This window comes from Thermobia domestica, chromosome 11, assembly GCF_964235325.1.
Source record: "Thermobia domestica chromosome 11, izTheDome1.hap1.1, whole genome shotgun sequence".
In the NCBI taxonomy this organism is placed as follows: domain Eukaryota; kingdom Metazoa; phylum Arthropoda; class Insecta; order Zygentoma; family Lepismatidae; genus Thermobia; species Thermobia domestica.
In genome coordinates, this window is record NC_137464.1 from 152,100,695 (window position 1) to 152,121,721 (window position 21,027).

General features: G+C 37.3%; 1 protein-coding gene across 1 annotated transcript in view; it reads left to right on the forward strand.

Moving 5' to 3' along the window:
- Sans (SAM_USH1G_HARP domain-containing protein Sans) overlaps nucleotides 1-21,027 on the forward strand; it is a 256,233-nt gene that overhangs the window by 218,289 nt on the left and 16,917 nt on the right. The window contains exons 4-5 of the mRNA XM_081731215.1: nucleotides 7,521-7,777; nucleotides 12,961-13,132. Of these exons, the coding sequence (XP_081587341.1) occupies nucleotides 7,521-7,777; nucleotides 12,961-13,132 (429 nt within the window). The remainder of the gene's footprint in view (nucleotides 1-7,520; nucleotides 7,778-12,960; nucleotides 13,133-21,027) is intronic.

Consider the following 21,027-nt stretch of genomic DNA (forward strand, 5'->3'; position numbering starts at 1 on the left):
TCGGTCCCTTCTGGTTGCGTTATTCTTGTATGGTGCATATTTCTTAAACCGTCCATGAAACTCACTTGCAATATACACAGATCTTGAAAACGAAGCTCACAGAAAACTGTCTCCTTCATGAATCCTTCTCGGAAACTAGCTCCGTAATAAACACGAGAGCCGAAATTTACAGTTGCAGCTTTTGACAATGTTCCCGTGAGATATGAGAAATACATTTTAAATTAACTTTCGGAAATGCACCATTCTTTTGTGTATGCACTGCATTTCGCTAATAAGGTTTCAAAACACAATAAAACATCCGTTACTAAAATCCCCTAGGACAGTTCACTAGTGGGGTAAGGTTTTTTTTTCTTTCTCGTAAATGTCTCAGGTGATTTTGCTCACATTCCACAAATAAATGTATTGTAAACAACTCTACAATATGACAAAGATCATTTATCTTGAAGAAAAAAATCAGAAAGTTTGCTGATGTGATTGAGCTTTCCTATTTTTTTAAATTTAAGCTTCGGTGATTTTTTTTTTTTTTTTTTTGGTTTTTAATATTTAATATATCATTTATAACCCTACAATTTATCGTAGCATTTTTCTAACGTAATTTCAGAAAGGGTAATTTAGGGTGTAGATGTATTATATTCCGAAGATTTTCTCAGAAATGGCTCTGAACATTTTCTCTGGCTGTTTATGAACAAATATTTCATTATCAATACTAAACTGTGCCATAATTTATTTATTTCGGAAGAAACTTGAAAGCGTTTTACAGAGGGAGTTTTATGACGTAGTTGTTTTCGGATGTAATTTTCTGAAAACCTGTTACCATTTTTTTCATACTGCACTTTAAAAAAAAAAAAAAAAAAAAAAACTCCACGGCATAGTATGACTTTTATTTAATTTTAATTTAGAGAAAAATGGGAACAAAAAAAATGTTTAACGCGGTGACAATTTTTTAAAATTATTTTTTGTGATCACAAAAATCATGTATCAAAGTTACGAATGATCATATAATTTTGTACTGCTTTTTGAAAGCAGTGCTATTTTTGGAAAATCGTTACATATTTTTTTCCCCCTTAAACAAGAAAAGAAGGTGCAGCGGATTTTTTTCTTCCACTGCTCACAGCAAAGGAAAATTATAGATTTTAAACACTTTCACGTACTGAAAAGTCTTTGTTCACACGATTGGGAAACAGAACAATACCTCTTTTCGAATATCTATCCTGTGTGAATTTATGTAACGATTATCACAGGCTCTATATGCGTTGGAGAAAGTGACAGAAAATACTCGAGTGCTTAAAGGAAAATACAAACAAACAAATAAAAACATTGGAAAACTGCTTCTTTAAATAAAATATCAGTGCAACTAAACAAAAAGTAAAGAAATGTGAAACTTACGGATATATTGCTGTTTGCGAAAATTTCAAAACCAAAATAGGCCAAAGTTATTCAAATGAAATTTTGCGAAATGATATTTGTTACTCTTAGCATAAACTTACCGACTGTACCAGATATGAACGAAGTCGTGAATTTGGTGATAAAATCATTTCGCCAGCATCCTGTGCATCCGTATATTTAATTAGGATTGAGCAATGAGAGTTCGGGCGATTTTACAGAACCGTTTCAGTGATTTGGTCGCTAGTGCTGACGATTTTTGTAATAATGAATGACAAAATAAAAGTTCTGGCGTCTAGCGGAAAATCTGTAGCTACCATTTTTGGAAAGTTTTATTTTATTTTTGAACATAAATGCAATACAAATATTAGACGCCGAGGGTAACAATATACGACTTGACTAACGGGAAAGACCCTTTAAAATTGAGAAGAGAGACATGAATTGTCGTTTAAGAAACTTGAGACTATCAAACTTTTCTATACCAATCAACAGGTCAAATAATTTTTCTATCATTTCAACTCTGACGAGAGTGAATATCTTGAATTTAGGGTTCCTAATGTACTCAAAATAGGTCACTGGCTTACTATTTGTTCTAGATTCTGGAGCATACTGTAGTCGGCTAACATGTAGTCTGAAGCAGTACTTGGCAGTCACAAAACCTGTCTGCGGGTTCGAATTTCGCTTAGGGTATGAGTGTTAAGTACATATTATCCTTAATTGAATTATGATGATTCATTTCTCATAATCTGATTTAGCCTAAAGGGCACAATCGTGAGACATAAACTAAATTATACAACATAATACATAATAAGAATGTGTTTCATGCTCTTTTCGGCTTAGAGAGAAAGGTAGTGTCTTAGAAAATCCATTTGACGATAACCGCAAGACTTTCTTGTATGTATAAAGTGTTTCTTGGCAACATTGTTATGGCTAGTCGTTATTCGGCAGTCTCAGATTTGTTCAATCGGAACAAGTTCTGTAGATCTGAAAATCAGATGAAGGAGATGGAGGAATTCTGAATGCTGTCTGCCACATGGACAAGAGCGTTATTCTGTTGAAAGACGGTGTGAAGAACAATTAAGAAAAGAAAAAAAAAAGTAGTATCCTATTGGATTTCGGAGGGGCATAGTAGAATGATTATACCACGCGTTCTCAATTAGTTAGAAGATTGAAATACAGCCTTTGAATCCTCAATTGAGATGAATGCAGGAAACTCGGGACACGCTATTCCTATATCATCTGCTCAAGTGGTTTATTTGTAATCATTAACACTTTTACTTGTATATCACTGCAGAGTGGAAGTTGATCATACTACTTCTTCAGGTATTGCAATCTTCATATCCAGTAGTGTATTTCAGTATCATTTTTAAGCAAGTTGTTAAATAAGCGTAAAAATAACTTAATAATCTTTTATTATCAGTGCTTGAATGGAAAACACACTTGTAGTATACATGGTTTTAGTTCCGAAGTCTTTGGTAAATAAATAAAGAGATAAAAGTAGAACATAATAATGCATCTTGGGAAAATGGGTTACAGTACTCCTGATTGGATTGGCTTACTACAGGATAAGATGCAATTTCAATCTTTTGTTTCTGCGGTGATAAACCTGGTTTCTTAGAACATACTATACTATTAAGGAAAGCTGTCGTTTGACACTTGTATAGAATACATGATTCGTTGAAGGCATCACTGTTGCCAAAGGTCCTGCAACAATACAGACATCAGTTCTGGCATCGAACTTAGAATGTTCAACAAGACATAATTATCTTACCGTAATAATGTGATAGAATGAATTGGTGTTTCTTTCAGGGCGTGACCGGTATATTATCTCTCAGATTTCGAGATTTACACCCCTCAGAAAATTGTTAAGGCCTAGTATAAACGTGTATATACTTTCTAAAATAAGAGTGAATAATTTGCATGTATGATTAAATTCTGAAATCTGTCAACACTATATATTATATATTTATATTTTGATCCGATATAGTTCTTCTTTTTATTAATTTCGTTGGCAACGCTTCTCTACCGCATTCGTTTCATGAATGACAAAGAAAATACTTTCGTATTCATTGTGTTCATTCACCATCCCTGGTTTAAATTCACTGTTACTGATTTAAAAAAAATATTTATTTATTTATTTATTTTTAACTTTTTTGGCATTTGCTGGTAGAATTCTAGTTTGAATTCGTACATAGAAATTAGCCGCAATTATATGTTCTCCATGGTGTACTTTCAATGATACTATTACCAACGCACTGAGTTCTGATTATCTGAGTACTCCAGCCTGTTTGATGGACATGTACAAAGTTTGTGATGTTAAACGCATGACCTTAGCCCATCCATATGTTGTATTGTTAAGTGAGTTTCCAACGAAACGTCAGATTGGACATTTTGACTAACACCAACTTAGTACAAACTGTTTCACCATTCTCCAAAAAGAAAAAAAGTGCTTTGCACGATATTCAAAAACTGTTAGAAAATCCTACATTGAAAATTTCAGAATCGACAAATATATTTCAGAATATATTGGCTAAGTCAATATAGTACCATATCTGGCACTAAGAAACCTTACGGGTCAATAATGATGACTTTTGAACACTTAGATTAGAATGACGCAGATCTAGCTTTATTTGCTGTGGAGTTATTGAAGTGCAGAAGTTTGTTTTTCTTCTTTTAATCCTTTACCTAACGGTAGAGACTAGAATCTGTCTATTTAAGCAAATCTCTGCAAAAGAAGGAATGTCAGTTAGCAATATTACGCAGCTCATTTCAAGTACAACCTCAAATTTGAAATAAATTTCTGATGATTTAGAAAGAACAACACAAGAAACTAGTACTCTTACTAGTAAAAGAAGACTGTGTAGAAGAAAAATGTTTGGAACTAGATTCTTCTAACATTTACACAATAATAGTTGAGTTGAACATAACATTTAACAGAGATGCAGTAGATTTAATCACCTTGTGTTCTTTGTTTGAAACGTTTCATTGTATTCAGCTGATAAACGGATCAGATGTCAAAAATCTTTGTCAGTTTATTCATGACATAGATGACGATCGTTTACAAGCAGATGTAAAACCATTCAAATTCTTGACAAAGTGTGTTACCATTAAAATATACCATATTCTGAGTTCAGCTAAAAAGCCTGTGTGTGAAAATATTACCTGTATCAACGGCTACCGTTGAAAAGTCTTTCAGCACAATGAAGCGAGGTAATGATACCACAAAGAAATACGTAGACTTGGAGGCTCATCATTGGGCCACAGTATGAGGATTTCTGTTTAAGGAGAGGATGTTCCAAGTGAATAATTTTTAATTCAGGTTCTTCAGCGGTAAGAATTCAAAACACAAAGAAGGATCCGTTTGGTGTAATTAAGAAATGTCGTCACAAGAATTATTACGACACGATTTAATGTACTGTATATTATAATTAAAATAATAAGTATTTTTTACTACATTTAATTCTCTTGTGTATAAACATCTGATATTAAATTTAATACGATTAGACATTTGCTCTACATATAATAAGTTGGAAGTAGTTTTGTGATTGATTACTTTAACTCGAATTAGTATAAGGATATGCTACATTGAAAAGCTTAAAATATTAGGCCTATTTCAAACTAAATTGTTTTTATATCTGCTATTCATTTAAAGAAATCTCAGTTAGAGAAATGCAGTTTTAAAATCACGGTACAAAAAGTGTGGGCTTAGTTTAGACGTATTTGCATTATAATAAGATTTATTATTTATTACTTAGAAAATTATTTAGTAATCATTTGAACACATGAACATGTTTGTTCTTTTCTAAAAAAAGAGAAACAAAACAGTAAAAAATGTACATTTTTTTTGTATTATTTTATTGACACTCATATAATTAAGGTCTTCTGTTCACTTCATTACCCACTTCATAATTTTAAAACAATAACGTCGTGGTTTATTTAGAATTTTGTTTCGGAGGCAGGGGCTAAATTCAAAATGACAACAAACCTAGTTTTATTATTACATTTTGTGTTAAATATGGAATGAAAAATACTGTAGTTTGGCATATTTTTTTGGGGGGGGGGGGAGGGGAGGGGGTGATCGCAAGCCCTGTAGGCTTTTGTAAAGATCCTCTGAGGTATTCCGATTATTTCCCTTCAGGCATCGAAAAATAGCTCCCAGGGACTTTCGCAAGGAGTAACTAATGGGGTCCAGACCCTCCTCGAAATCTCAACGTTTCTGTAAGTTTAGTACAATTTTAGGTTTGCGTATAATTTATCCTCATATTGAAATTTCTACGTACGTCCTTGCCTCCTCACAGAAAGATTTTTGTAAAATAAACCCGGCTTGTAACGTATAATTCTAAATAACAAGAATAATATTACATGGAATATTTGACAGAAGATTCAACATTCAAATACCAGTAACAGTGGTGATTGGTTGCGCAGAAAGAGCATGAAAGAATGCCGCAATGATCGATGAATATCCATCCTAACAGTGATTATTTCGAAAGTTGTCCCCGAGGGGGGGCCTTTTAATACATAGTGGGTGAAATAGTAGTAAGAAACTACTAGACTACATTCTAGATTAATTGATACCTTTTCTCCCTCTCTCTCTTTCCCCCGAGATAGCATTGGTTATACTATATATTGAATTTCTGTGCTCTGAAGAAGAAAGGTATTCTTTCACTGCTATGCTTAAAAAAAGTGCAGTTTCGATTTAACTTGAGATTAAGCACCTTGAAACAAAGTTATCGAATAGTTAGTTAATTGTTCTAACTAATAGTATTTTCCTTAAACATATTAATGCCTATTTTGATTTGAAAGGAAACATCATTTCATCAAAGTTCATTTCTCATCATTATTTTACCGTAGTATCTTAAGTTCATGATTCTTTAAAGCAGTCATTAATAACTGACCGAAGTATGATGCCCGTGAGCAGAACAGTAAGAGCAAAAGACGAAGTGTTGGCAGTATACAAATAGCCATGATCCATAAGTGGCATTCTTCAAGGCCATAGAAATACGAGGCATGTTCAGAAAAAGATCGGCCTTTTGCTATAAAATTTGTATTACTGGTTTCACAATTGACCCCCTCAAAGTAGTCCCTTCTACTGGCAATACACCGTTTCCAACGTATCTTTCATTTTCGGAAAGCCTCCTGGAACGCACTTTCTGGGATTGTGTGCAAGTCTTTTGTCGCATTGTCCTGAAACTCATTTATAATTCGGAAATGACGTCTTTTCAAAGTTTGAGAAACAGAAAAAGTCTGCTGGGACTAGGTCCGGAGAATAGAGTGGATGGGACACAATGGGAGTCGAAGTTATGTCAGATAACTGCAGATGAGGATCGAAGCGTGAGTAAGCATATTGGCGCGGTGCACCATCCAAGTCTAGTTTTCCCACAATTTGGGCCTTTTCCTGCGCACAACATTCCTCAACCGCACTAAAATATCCTTGTACAACTGTTTGTTTGCCATCTGACCACGTTATACAAATTCACGCTGAACAATGCTTTTCTAATCAAAAATCGCAAACATCACCACCTTCATCTTTGACCAACTCATGCATGCTTTTTCTCTTTGACAAGAAGACCCTGAATTAATTTTAAAGCAATTGAAAATGTCACTGTAAATATTTTGTCAAATTTGTAGCAAAATTTCACACACATGTTCGTCAAGCTTTTTCATTGTCACTGTATTTGACGAAGAGCTTTGTGCAAGTGCTCACTTTATCGACTGTAGCTCGGAGATCAACAATCATAGCGAAACGAGGTAAATAGCAATTTGTTGTTTAAACCTGCTGGTAGGTGAGCTTAGTAACCGTAGCGCACTCCCTCTGCCCGTTAACGCGATGTTTAAAAAGTTCGGTTTCTTTTTGAACACACCTCGTATTTATGTGCCTGGCAGCACTGTTTCTATAACGTCACATTGTTATTTGTATTTCTTATTAGGTTTACTGAGAATGGGAGATGTAAACTATTACGTCATACAGTGTTTAGTTGTAAATGACTGTTATAAAACAACTGTTATTTTCTTCTTTGTTCTTGTATTGTTTTAACGCTCACGAATGGACTCTCGAAAGGGAAATTAGCCAAAGATGTCATTAAAAGAATTATCCTATATAGCAAAATTCATCAATTAATATTAACTTCTTCCAACAGACCGTCCACAATCCTGATCAACATCAAGAAAGACAGCCGAAAAAAGCAAAGTCCTAAGTATTCTGAAATCGTAAGCAATGGTACAGGAAGTTCAGCTAAAAAAGTAGGTGGCGCAGTATATAAAAAGGCCCAGCAGAAAAAGAAAGGTAATAGTACCAGTAAAAGTGAGTTTAAAGTAGGGAAGATGGATAGCGACGGCAAAAGATCTATCAGCAGCTTAACAGGTCTCAGGAGAGACTCTGAAGTTTTATATGTTGGTAAGTTTGCATTTCTACTTGTAGAATCATATTGAATAAAAATTATACATAGTTTATTGTTCAAAATAATATATATCGTACTCTCCACAATAGTTGAAAATCACAACACCTACTCATAGATTGGTAGATATACTTCTCAGTATGAATTGATATTGTAGTTTGTAGTGCTTGGTGGAAGCACAAACTGGCATAATTGACTGGCCTGAAGGGCTAAGCTAGTAAGCACATGATCTGTCAATCGCGGGTTCGAATTCCGACTGGGTCATAATTCATTTTTCATTGTCTAAGTAGTTCTTCAAACAAACAAAGCCTGAGACAGGAAATAAAAAACTCATGCTGGAAAATAGAAATTTTACATGCATATGATTTAAGATAATGGGTGTCAACTGAAACTTTCCTATTCCAAAGTTCAAAATTTACACTGATTAAAATGGCATGATCAAGTACCTCTATTAATGGTATATGTATAGAATGGACAATTTATCTTGAAAGATTCCTGTAATTTTTAAACCGCAAATACTTGGTAGTATGGGACGTTCTTTAGCTAATTAATCAACAAAAATTTAGAGGATCTTGGCTCTTGCCAATGTACTCTTATCTTAAAATTTAGACGGAGGTCTTGATGTAGAACCAGGGACCTAACGCCAAAAAATGGTAAGGTGCGTTACCCCACCCGACAAGATACATTAATCTTTACGAAGGGTGTTAACTTGGTCCAGGGTCAGAGTAGTACTTATTAAAATTTCAGAGGGGGTCCATATTGCTAATTTGAATGAGTATAAAATTGCAAAATAGGTCAAATCTGGGAGTTCTTATCCTCAAGATAAGACTTTTACTTCATATAGTTCTTTGGTATGGTCTATGATTCTGACAATACTGAGGGTTCAAAGATCAAGGTCATATATTTTGGCAAGAATATCTCCTTAAACTACCTTGGTAATTTTAACAGGTGTCTATAGGATTATTTTATACCTTCAGATTGGTGTTTTGACAGGATTATCTTGAACTCTTAGATTGTTGTATATTAAGATCTACATATACAAGGTGTCTCAAAAGTCCCCTGACATAGAATAACTCTGTTAGTATGAGAGTTATAACAAAATGTAAGAGGGGAAACCATCTCCAAATATGATGTTTTCAATCTAATCTAAAGGAACTTTTTAAATCGGACGAGCCGTTTGGGCTGTACACTCTTTATGCACCCAATGTTAAATGAAAATGCAATGTTGCCATTTACCGGGATCCACAACATAAGTTAATGAAGTTACTATCTTTTACGCTAACGTGTCGATGGCCAGCCCCCATGTCAAACAGTAACTTCATTCACTTATCTTGTGGGTCCAGGTAAAAGGCAACGTAGCATTTTCATTTAACATTAGGTGCATAAAGAGTGTACGGTCCCAACGGCTCGTCCAATTAAAAAATAAAAAAAAAAAATAAATAAAAAAATAAAAAAAACTTCACTTTATATTGAAGACATCATATTTGGAGATGGTTTGCCCCTCTTACATTTTGACATAACTCTCATAACAGAGTTACTCTATCTCAGGGGATTTTTGAGATACCAAGTATATATTTTAATCAGACTGGAGCCATAGGTTGAGAGTACATTTGGCGTACTTTGGTCTGGATTTCCACCCGTTTTTAGACATAAGAATTGACGTTGTTTCATTTTTCGTTGAATTCTGATTGATAAAGGTATTATCTTTGCTAAAATTTGATTGATTCAACTTGATTTCTTAAACGTTATTAGTTAACCACATCCACTGAGTGAGGCAACAATGAGTTGCTATCATCAAAGATTTAGGAAGATGATGAATGGTCTGAGTGATATTTCGCTCAGCGTTTAGTTGCATCGAGTATGCACTTAGTTGAATCAAATAAGTGCTAAATTGATGAAACACTTGAAGTATTTCATGTAGTGTTGCCAAAATCTTTGACTCTACTCTCACTCTTTAGAAACGATTTCTACTCTTTAAAATGTTTCTTTTTGATTTATAAATTTTAGAAAACAGTTTCTTAAATAAGGAAAAGAATTTCAGTAAGTAAACAAAAAATGTTCAGGGATGAAAAATTGATACCACACAAAAGAATTAAACAGACATTTTCAAATTAAAAAATACAGTGACAAAAGAATTTTTAGCAAACAAAAAGTTTAAACGAAAATTTTAAAAGAAATTTTTTAAGTTAGCAAAAATATTTCAAGCAAAATTTTTCAAACAAAAATTTTCAACTCTGAAAAGCTTACTGGTAGGAACATTTTAGAGAGCAAAAAATTTCGATAAAATTTTTCAGTAGGTAAAAATTTTCAAACGATGTTTTTACTGTTGAAAAATAAATTTTAGTAAACGAAATTTTTAGTGAACATTTTTACGGATTAAAAACATTCAGTAAAGACACTTTTACTAAACAAAAATAATTTCAGTGAACAAAAGTAAGAAAAGAAAACTAAAATAATCTTAGAAAAATATTTTTTCAAGCTAATTCACGAACTAATAGAATTACTTTTTGCTATTTTTGTTCACTTTAATATTTGTACGACATGGTGTTCAGAGAAATGAAACACAAGAATTGATACTTTTTAGTATTACTTCCAAAAATAATTGTTAATATTAAATATTATTTTTGATACAAAAGTCTTCAGGTTTTCTTTTTAATACATGGCAAACAGGACATCAAAGCGTGTTGGTATTGTATTATGCCGAACCCTGAAATGAAGAGAGAAAAGAGATGTGATTAGTTAAAACAGAGTTGTAGAAAAAATACTTTCAATGTATTTAAAAAAGGAAGTGTTTCATTAAAACATAATTATCTGAGAATGATATTGATGTTGGTTTGGACCATATTACATACATTGTCATTTGGATGCGGTATCTCGTTCAAAGTTAGAACAGTTCTCTGTTTTGACTTTGTTATTGAGATCTCGTTCATAGCTGGAACATTTCTTCATTTCGAGGGATTATAATGAGAGAGAGTTGGAAGATTGTAGGAATGACCTTATCGGGTTTTTACTGTTTTTCTTCTTGATCATGTCTTTGATTTTTCAATATCCACATGAAACTGTAACCTAAAGAGTCTTTAAGAAAGCGTCTTTTGGTGTATTTGATGCTATAGATTTCCTTCTTTTCTGGTGACGGTGGTATATAGTCTTCCGTGCGGCATATCTTGTGTGGAATTGTGATTGTGACTTGACCTTGGCATTGATCTAAAACCATTTATTTCATTGTGTTGAAATTCAGTCCTTGCCCCACTTGATAGTTTAGAATGAACTCTCTGATCTTAGATATGTAGCTAGTGACATTTGTATGGGGTTAAATACTTGGAACTTGTAATTTTTGGAATGTCACTAACATAAATCTTAATATAAACCTTTTTACCGTATGCTTCTATCTCATTAGACATGAATTTCAAGTGTATAGATGATTCAATGGTTGGTTCACCTGGTTTCTGGATAAATATCATATAGTCTGTGTTGATGTATAACGTTTCCACAACTCAAATAACAAGGATGTGTATACACCGGGTCGATTGTAATCGTAATATCAAACTGGCTCAAGAGATAATGTGGCAAGCTAACTATTTAGCATGGAGGCCGCCAATCCGTCAGTTTTTAGTGGCAGTGACGATAAGTATTATTCAACGTCTGATACTGACTTGCTACTGTATGAGCACGAACTTGGACATAATGCGGCAGCAAAAACACTTTGCAACAAAACATTTGTCATGCAAAACAGGAAGGGACGGTGAACCACAGCACAACAACTCGTTGGTTTCAGAAATTTCGTGCATGTTGTAAAAATGTTGAAGATCAGCCAAGGTCCGGTCGTCCTAGGACTACGGATTCTGAAGTCATGCGACACGCCATTGACGAAAATCCATCCACCAGAACACGAGATTGTCAAACCAACTTGGCATGTTTAGTTCACTGTAATAAGTCGTCTTCACAAACTCGGTAAAACCATCAGGAGTTGCCATATTGTGCCATCGTAGCTCAGATCCAGAGCTGAGTGTATGTGTGCTGACCACTGCTGTAAAATCTGTTTGATGTGCGTGTCCTGAAACAGATTGTCACATGCGACAAATATTTTTTCTTTTTTACTTTTACTTTTTCTTTTTCTTTTCGAAATCTGAATGTGGAAACACAATGGTTGAGCAAGCACCAACTTGCTGACTGGTCGTCAAAAAGAGCTGTTTTGAACATACTCATGCTTTGTATGTGGGGGAACTATGAGGGAGTAATTCATTTCGAGTTCGTTCCTAACGGTCATTTATTCCGAACAGCTGGATCGGCTGTATGCTGCACTAGGCAAAAAAATATCCTGCATTGGTAAACTGAAAACGCACCCGCCTGTAACAGGATAGTGCAAAACAACAATCGGCTTGAAAAACACAAAAATGCAGGAAGTTGATGGCATCGAATTGATGCCACACCTGGCTTATATTCCTGGCCTAGCCCCTTCGGATTACTACCTGTTTCAGTTCCATGGCGCATTTCCTGAAATCACGATGCTTCACCAACCAGCAGGAGGTGGAAACATACGTGACTGATTTCTTTGCCTCTAAGGACAAGATATCGTATCGACATGTAATGGAAGAACTGTCAGGATGATGGCTTCAGACAGTTCAACACCAGTCTATAATATCAGTGTTAACGTCAGGTCATTATATATTTTAAATCTACAGTAAACGAAAACTTAGAATACTGCATTTATTTTTCAACTTTAAAACTCAGGGCGCTACAATATCACAAACATCCCAATTCTGGAGGTCTCTGCAACAGTAATAATGTACATGAGACAGATAAGACAATGCATGTCTAACATTAAATTAACTTACTTGTTTAGTGTTCCTTTTCAGCACTGAGGTTGTTTGAGAAAATTAACTTACTTGTTTAGCGTTCCTTTTCAGCACTGAGGTTGTTCGAAAGATGGACCTACAGTTTAAGGTGGAATCTGAGCCACCTAGTGAGTTTAAATTTATAAAAGCTCTTCCACTGAGAATCGAAGCCTGGATCCCATGGATCAAGGGGCGCACCCTAACCACTAGACGAGTGGGGAGAGCATCGAAGTACTTTAGTTTTGAATAAACATGAACAAAGTTAGAAGAGATTGAAAGCCTGTCTTGATTTATCAATTGCGATTGGAAATTATGTAAGTTAAGACCAACTTAATCTCTTATTTCAGGTAAACGTGGAAAAATTTCTGATGTTTTCGAAACAAAGAATGAGAAAAATAGTCGGTCCATGTCAGAACCAGATATCTTCCACAACACCGATAGTGGCTTCGGTGATGATGTATTGCTTCACGAACCACCAAGTATATTCGATCGTCCAGGTTTTGGCAGTGTGGCTTTCAGGTAACTCTTAATCTACACCTAGAAATATCTATGTTGCTTTTACTCAAATTGAGTTTTAACCACTGCTATGTGAAAAATTTACTGTTTTAGAGTAATATAATAAAATATTCTTAGCTTTTCTCATTATAATAATCAAATACTAATTACTCTAGTGTATTGCCTGCCAAGTTTATAATAAAAAAAAAGTGAATTATGTAGAACCTGTTCAAATCTAACACTTTTTTCTCTTTCATACAATGGAGTAACCACATTTCAAAAACCGAAATAAGTAACGTTTTAGTATTCTCTTGACTGAGGAAAACAGAAAAAGTCAATAATACGTATGGTCTACAAAAGACAGTCTTAGTATTTATTTTTTGTGTACTAGTATATGATCGATAGTATAATCTTCAAATCTACATTACAAACTAAGAGGAAGGTATAAAGCTGATACTCAAGTAAATCATTTAAACATTATCCTACATTGTTATCAGTGTTTTTTTCGAGTCCTCTATTGTATACGACGACCAAACAATAGTTTATTGTTTTGCGCATTTAATTAAACAGATAATGAGTTACTGAAAACAATAACAATTTATTTTGCATCTGGAATTTTGGACTGTATAAATTTGTATAGTTGCTGGAATTAATAAGTATTAGAATAAGAAAATCCAATACACAAACACTGAAGATCCCGCACACGAGGCTTTTGCAGGAAAGCACAACACAACACTGACAAAAGATGAGGGAGGCGGCCTAACGGTATTTTTGAAAAGAAAGACAAGAGACCGCCAGAGTAAGATACTACAAATAGAAACCATATTGACCTGCAGAGACATCTCTACAGCAAAACTGACACTACATAAAACATATATTTTGTTCCAAGTTTTGAAAATGCTCACAATAGGCTCAAACACTGAGAAAACATAAGCGTCCTTTTTCTTCTTAATTTTATGAAACAAACAGAGGGCAGAATGGCCCGAACATAGCCCCCACCTTGAAACGCTCTAGTTTCAAATAACATACTCACACAACGAATGATCGAGCTTCACACAGGAAATACACTACAAACGAAATAATAATAATAATGATAATGATGCATAATAATTAAAATAGCAAACACAAGACAAATATTCATATGCAAGGATAAGACATGCTTGATGAGCGAGATTGTAGCGTTTCGCATGACTTCACTTTACTTTGAAGGGTTGAAAGGCAATGCAACCAGCTTCGCAATGGGGCGCTTCAACTCCCCGAAGGCAGTCTTTACAGTAACTGCTCGCACTAAGCCATCATTTCCTGGAAATATGCACTGAACACGCCCTAATCTCCATTGCTGGGGAGGCAGATGGGATTCCTTCAAAATAACCATGTCACCAATCTTGATATTGTCTCGGTTTTCCCGCCACTTCGTTCTTGACTGGAGACTGCACAAATATTCTTGGGACCAACGGCGCCAAAAATGCTGCGACAACTGCTGCACCAATTGCCACCTTTTCAGATGAGAGAGCTGGGATGAAGTGAAATCCTTATCCAGGATAGAAAGTAATGACTCTCCCACAAGGAAATGAGCTGGTGTCAGAGCGGCCAGATCGTTGGGGTCATCCGAGAGAGGAGTGAGGGGGCGGGAGTTCAGAATTGCTTCAATTTGAACTAGCGTGATATACATTTCCTCAAAGCTCAACGCCACCTCTCCCACGATGCGTTTGAAATGATACTTTACTCTACGTATATTTGCTTCCCAAATCCCACCAAAATGAGGTGCGGACGGGGGGTTAAAATGCCAAGATATTCCTTGTTTGCTGAGGTAGGCAGCAGTTTCTTCATTTTTGGCCGTGTGAACACTCACTCTTAACAATTCCTTTAGCTCTTTGCTAGCTCCTACAAAGTTACGCCCACAATCGCTGTAGATGTCACTAGGTACGCCCCGACGAGCCACAAAACGCCTTAGGGCAGCGAGAAAGGAAGTAGTGCTTGCATCCGCTACTAATTCTAGATGTATAGCCTTAGTGGAAAAACACACAAAAAGACAGATGTAGGCCTTAAACCTCAAACGGCTGCGCCCCCGGCTGGCTTTGAGTAGCACCGGCCCTGCATAATCCACACCTGTGTGGGAAAAGCATCGGCTTGGGTTTACGCGAGAGGGGGGCAGGGAACCCATTAGTTGCGTCTCTGTTCTTCCTTCAAACCGACAACATTTTACACACTTCCGGATTATCTTCCTCACTAGATTTCTCGCACCCACAATCCAGAAATGTTGCCGTAGCGTAGATAACACTAATTGAGGGCCACCGTGGAAAGTGTTTAAATGCTCGTGATTGATCAGAAGTTCCGTTAATTTATGCTTATTGGGCAACAGCACGGGATGCTTTCTATCCACAGAAATGTCGGCGTTTTGTAATCTCCCCCCCACACGCAAGATGCCATTTTCGTCAATGAAGGGAGACAAGCATAAAATATTATTCTTATTGGGAATGGGCTCTTCATCCACTAAGCACTGGATTTCGGTGTGAAATTCTCTTTTCTGCACCTCCTTTACCAAACACAAAAGGCTCTCTTCCATTTCTTTCGATGTAAGTGCCCCCTGGCGTTTCTGCACCGGATTCCTGCAGTTGTAAACAAACCTGCGACACCAACCCACTACACGCTTCAATCTCACTAGGGAGGAGAAACGGTTCACAATGTCATTTTCAGACTGCACACACATAACGGTGATACATTTTTTTCTTTTCTTCCACTTCTGTAGTAAAGTCAGCGAGAGGATATGGAGGCTCTGGCAACATTGCTTCGCGCAACCACTCTGGACCGCTCCACCACAGGGGATGTTCTAAGAGCTCGCTGGGCTTTAACCCCCTTGACGCACAATCAGCTGCATTATCTTCACTCTTGGTATGTGACCATTGTGACGAAGGCAAAATTCCTTGTATTTTCGCTACCCGATTTGAAACGAAAGTTTTCCACTTATCAGGTGACTGGGCTAACCAGGCCAACACAACAGTGGAGTCAGTGAAGGCCCTTGTATCCTGGACGTTTACACTGATGGCATTTGCAACTGTGCGGCGCACAGTTCCAATCGGGGTAGGGAAACTGTTTTGATGGGAGCAACTTTGGTTTTTGCAGCGATGAGTCTCACGTCAACATGACCGTTAAGACGCTCTGCTCGTAAATAGGCGACTGCAGAATAGGCCCACTCACTAGCATCAGAGAAGCCTATTAATTGACAGCTGATGGCATCAGAGGGCACAATGCATCGTTCGACCTTCACTTCACGGAGCACAAACAACTCATCGCAGTATTCTTGCCAGGCTGCACTTGTTTCAAAGGGGAGGGGGTCGTCCCAACCGAGGCTTTCCTTCCACAATGATTGTAACATCATCTTGGCCCTGACGGTTACTGGGGAGAGAAGGCCAAGGGGATCGAAAATCTTGGCAATCTCTGACAACACTTTTCGTTTTGTCCACACTGCTGGGGGAGAGGGAGGCACTACGTTGAACCCAAACTCGTCGCTAACAGGTGACCACTGTACTCCGAGGGTCTTGATGTTGTTATCGGTGTCAAAGTTGAATTGTAGGTCAATTTCACGCATATGGGGAGGAACAGCCTGGAGCACTTCCGGTTCGCTAGATAGCCACTTTCAAAGTTCGAAGCCTCCTTCTCGCAAAAGTTGAATCAGCTGTTGTTGTAGCTCAATTGCTTCGCTCACACTAGCTGCACCTCCGAGGAAGTCATCCATGAAAAAATCTCTTCTCACTGCCTTTGCTGCTAAAGGATACTTCTCCCCTTCTTCTTCAACTACCTGGAGCAAGCATCTGGTTGCCAAGAAGCTAGCAGATGCAGTACCGTACGTCACTGTTAACAAACGGTAGTCTTCGATTGGAGCACTTGGAGAATCTCTCCACACAATTCTTTGGAAGTCGACATCATCCTTGTGTACTAACACTGCCCGGTACATTTTTGCAATATCCGCACATAAGGGAACACGATGCTCACGAAAACGAACAAGAATCGGGAAAATATCGTCCTGCAATTTTGGCCCCACCATGAGCTTCTGATTCAGAGATACACCCGAAGTTGTTCTTGCACTCCCATCGAAGACCACTCGCACCTTTGTAGTGGAGCTGGTGGGCTTCAAAACAGCATGATGTGGTAGGTAACAAATAGTTTCAACTGGAACGTTTATCTCGCTTGGGGGAATGAGTTCCATATGCCCTAACTGAATATATTCCCTCATGAAGTCGCGATATTGATGCTGAAGGGAGGGTTGTTTAGCTAACTTCCGTTCGGTATTTAATAGTCTCTTCACTGGGATTTCTCGTGATCTGCCTAATGGGGCTGTGTTACCCCTGAAGGGTAGTCTCACCACATAACTTCCGTGCTCGTCACGATGGTGTGTAGCTACGAAGTGTTCTTCACAGCTCCTTTCTTCTTTTGACATGTGTTTGGTAAGTGGGAGCTCTTCTAACTCCCAAAACTGGCGAAGAGCTTCATCGATCTCGCAGGAAACTCGATGTGACGTCACCGTTAGCTTCCCACTTGTCGGACCTATATTGCCAGATAGCACCCAGCCGAGCCGAGACTAGTTTCTAATGCGACAGGCGTCCCGGGTGGCCCCATACACTTCCCGCTCAACATAAGTGATGGAAACACGTCCGCTCCCAACAGAATGTCAATGGGGCCCACTACGTTGAAAGTGGGATCTGCTAATCTTAGGCCCTCTAAATGAGACCAGTTTGTAGCACTAGGACACTTTTGTTTGGGTAGATCAGATGTAACTTTCTGAACTACCACAGCACGAGTTTCAAAAGTTTCACTTGTTCCCCCGAATGACTGAAACTCTAAGTCCACCATTGCACTCGCTGTCGCCACTCCTGCTCCTGTAATCCCGGAAATCACAATACTGGATTTCTTTTTCTTGAGACCCAGTTTTTGTACACAGTTCTCGGTGACAAAACTAGATTCACTCGCGCAATCTAGCATCGCTCTGAAGGGGTAATACACACCATTATTTCCTCTTACTTTCACGATGGCAGTACATAATAACACCTGTGGTACACTTGCGTCCGCTGCAACATGGGCCGTGATATTTGATTCACGCACTGGTGACTCAGCTCTCTCGTAGTGCAAGAGAGTATGATGTTTTTTAGCGCACTTGCGACACGTACTAGATGCGCACGTATCCTTTCTACACGATTTCCGAAGACAATTAAAACACAGTTTTTTCTCTTTCACTAGGGTGACACGATCAGACACTTTGAGTTTTGTGAACTCAGCACATTTGTAGAGGGGGTGTATTGCACTGCATACGTCACATAATGTCTGACCACGTTCACTGGTGGTAAGATGGGAGGAAGTTTGTTTTTTGTCGCGATTCTTCACTTGCTCACTACTTCCGGCGACGCGCGATTTCCCGCCGGCAGACACTGCGAGCGCGCGGGCTCTGTTATCGAGGAATTCTGCGAGCTGCTCAAATGATGGCTGTTCATTTGTTTTCAATGAAAGTTCCCACTGTCTACGACTTTCACTGTCCAGTTTATCCGTGATATGATAAACCAAGATAACATCCCAGTGTTCGACTGGTTGCTCGAGCACCTTGAGGGACCACGTGCACTCCATTGTGGTATCAATTAACTTACGTAGGGCGGCTGGCGATTCTTGTTGTATTACGGGTTGCGTAACTAAGCGCTTAATTGTCGCGTTCACTATTTCCCTCTTATTGTGATACCGTACATTTAAAATGTCCCACGCCTCTTTGTAGTTGCTGTCCGTGGTTTGCATCGCTTGAAGGAGTTGTGCTGGTTCCCCTTTCAAGGATGTTTTGAGGTACTGCCACTTTTGAGCACCTGAGAGATTTTTGTTATTGTGTACTGAAGCCACAAATAAATCGTGAAACGATAACCACTCATGGAGGTTTCCCGAAAACACTGGCAACTGAAACTGCGGTAGTCTTACGTCACTAGCAGGTTGCCTTTCAGACGAAGACGAAGCCTGAGCTCCTTTACTTCCCTCCAATTGAAAATCCATCAATTGAACACACATCTGGACTATTCTCTTGTCCATTTCCGCTAACTCTTCTTCTTCATTTTCGAACTCCTCGTCTCCTGCCACTGCCGAAATATCATCCAGCAGCTTTGAACACTCCTGCTGGAGTTCACTGACCTTCGCCTGATGCACCAAGATGGCTGCCGCTGCGGTAGCGTCCATCTCTGTGATGGCTTTTTCTTCGCGCGTAATTTTTGACTTTAATGTTCTTTTCTTAATTTTTAGCGGCTCCATCTCTAAAACACTGCACTATGTTCGTGAGAAAAAAAGCACTCAATCACTAGTCTATTATTGTTCACAGCAACAGTTCACATAGGCACTAGTAATCCGGCCCGGAGGACCATGTATACGACGACCAAACAATAGTTTATTGTTTTGCGCATTTAATTAAACAGATAATGAGTTACTGAAAACAATAACAATTTATTTTGCATCTGGAATTTTGGACTGTATAAATTTGTATAGTTGCTGGAATTAATAAGTATTAGAATAAGAAAATCCAATACACAAACACTGAAGATCCCGCACACGAGGCTTTTGCAGGAAAGCACAACACAACACTGACAAAAGATGAGGGAGGCGGCCTAACGGTATTTTTGAAAAGAAAGACAAGAGACCGCCAGAGTAAGATACTACAAATAGAAACCATATTGACCTGCAGAGACATCTCTACAGCAAAACTGACACTACATAAAACATATATTTTGTTCCAAGTTTTGAAAATGCTCACAATAGGCTCAAACACTGAGAAAACATAAGCGTCCTTTTTCTTCTTAATTTTATGAAACAAACAGAGGGCAGAATGGCCCGAACATCTATGAACTTCACTTCTTTGAACATACCTAATTAGCTATAGAATAGCGTACCCACGGAAGTTGTGATTAGCTTGATGATTATGATGAAAAGGGTTCAGATCCCAAGGGAACTAAAGAAACAAAAACAATGGTAGTATGGAGTAGTAGTGTTTTTTGTTGTTACAGAAGGAAAAGGAGGAGGACCACCACTACTATTTGCATCAACATCTAGGAGAAAATATTTACATATTATAAAAGAAAGGCTCATAACGCTAATTCATAATAGTTCACTAATAATTAGGCTAATAGTTATCGCTAGCTGTGCTACTTTCAACTGACACCAAGAGATATCACTAGCGTGCAGGCAATACGAATCCGAGTTGAGGTCTTGGAAACAACAACAACAACAATTGCTGTTATTATTATTATTATTATTATTATTATTATTATTATTATTATTATTATTATTATTATTATTATTATTATTATTCTCTTCTCAATACAAAACTTCTCAATGTGAAAATGATTATGTAGTCTTTTCTAATTGTAGAAGAGCTTTCAAAACTCAGTTAAATGTTGACAGGCAAATTCATTTTAGTAAAATTGAAAATGATCTTACAATTGCCCCTGAAACATTTTGGAAATATGTAACTAGTTCAAAAAATAAGGTAATACCTGGTATTATTGACAATGATGTTTTGTTGACTGATGACAGTATGTTGGCTGAAAAGTTTGCCAACTATTTTTCATTGGTCTTTCAAACTTTCTCGGTTAGTGTTACTAAAAATCAATGTTCATTTGAAGAATTTGGTCAAATTAAACCCCCAGAAATTACTACTCAACATGTATTGGAAGCTATCAGAACTTTAAAGATTAAATCGTCAAGTGGGATAGACGGAATTCCAACTTTCACTGTTCAAAGAATAGGGGAAACAATCGCACCAATATTGTCTTCTTTGTTTAACTGGAATTTATCCATTTGTAATTATCCTGATGTATGGAAATTGGTTTCTATAACACCCATACCTAAAACTAATGGAAAGTCTATTAATGATTTTCGACCAATCTCTGTAATGAAGGTAA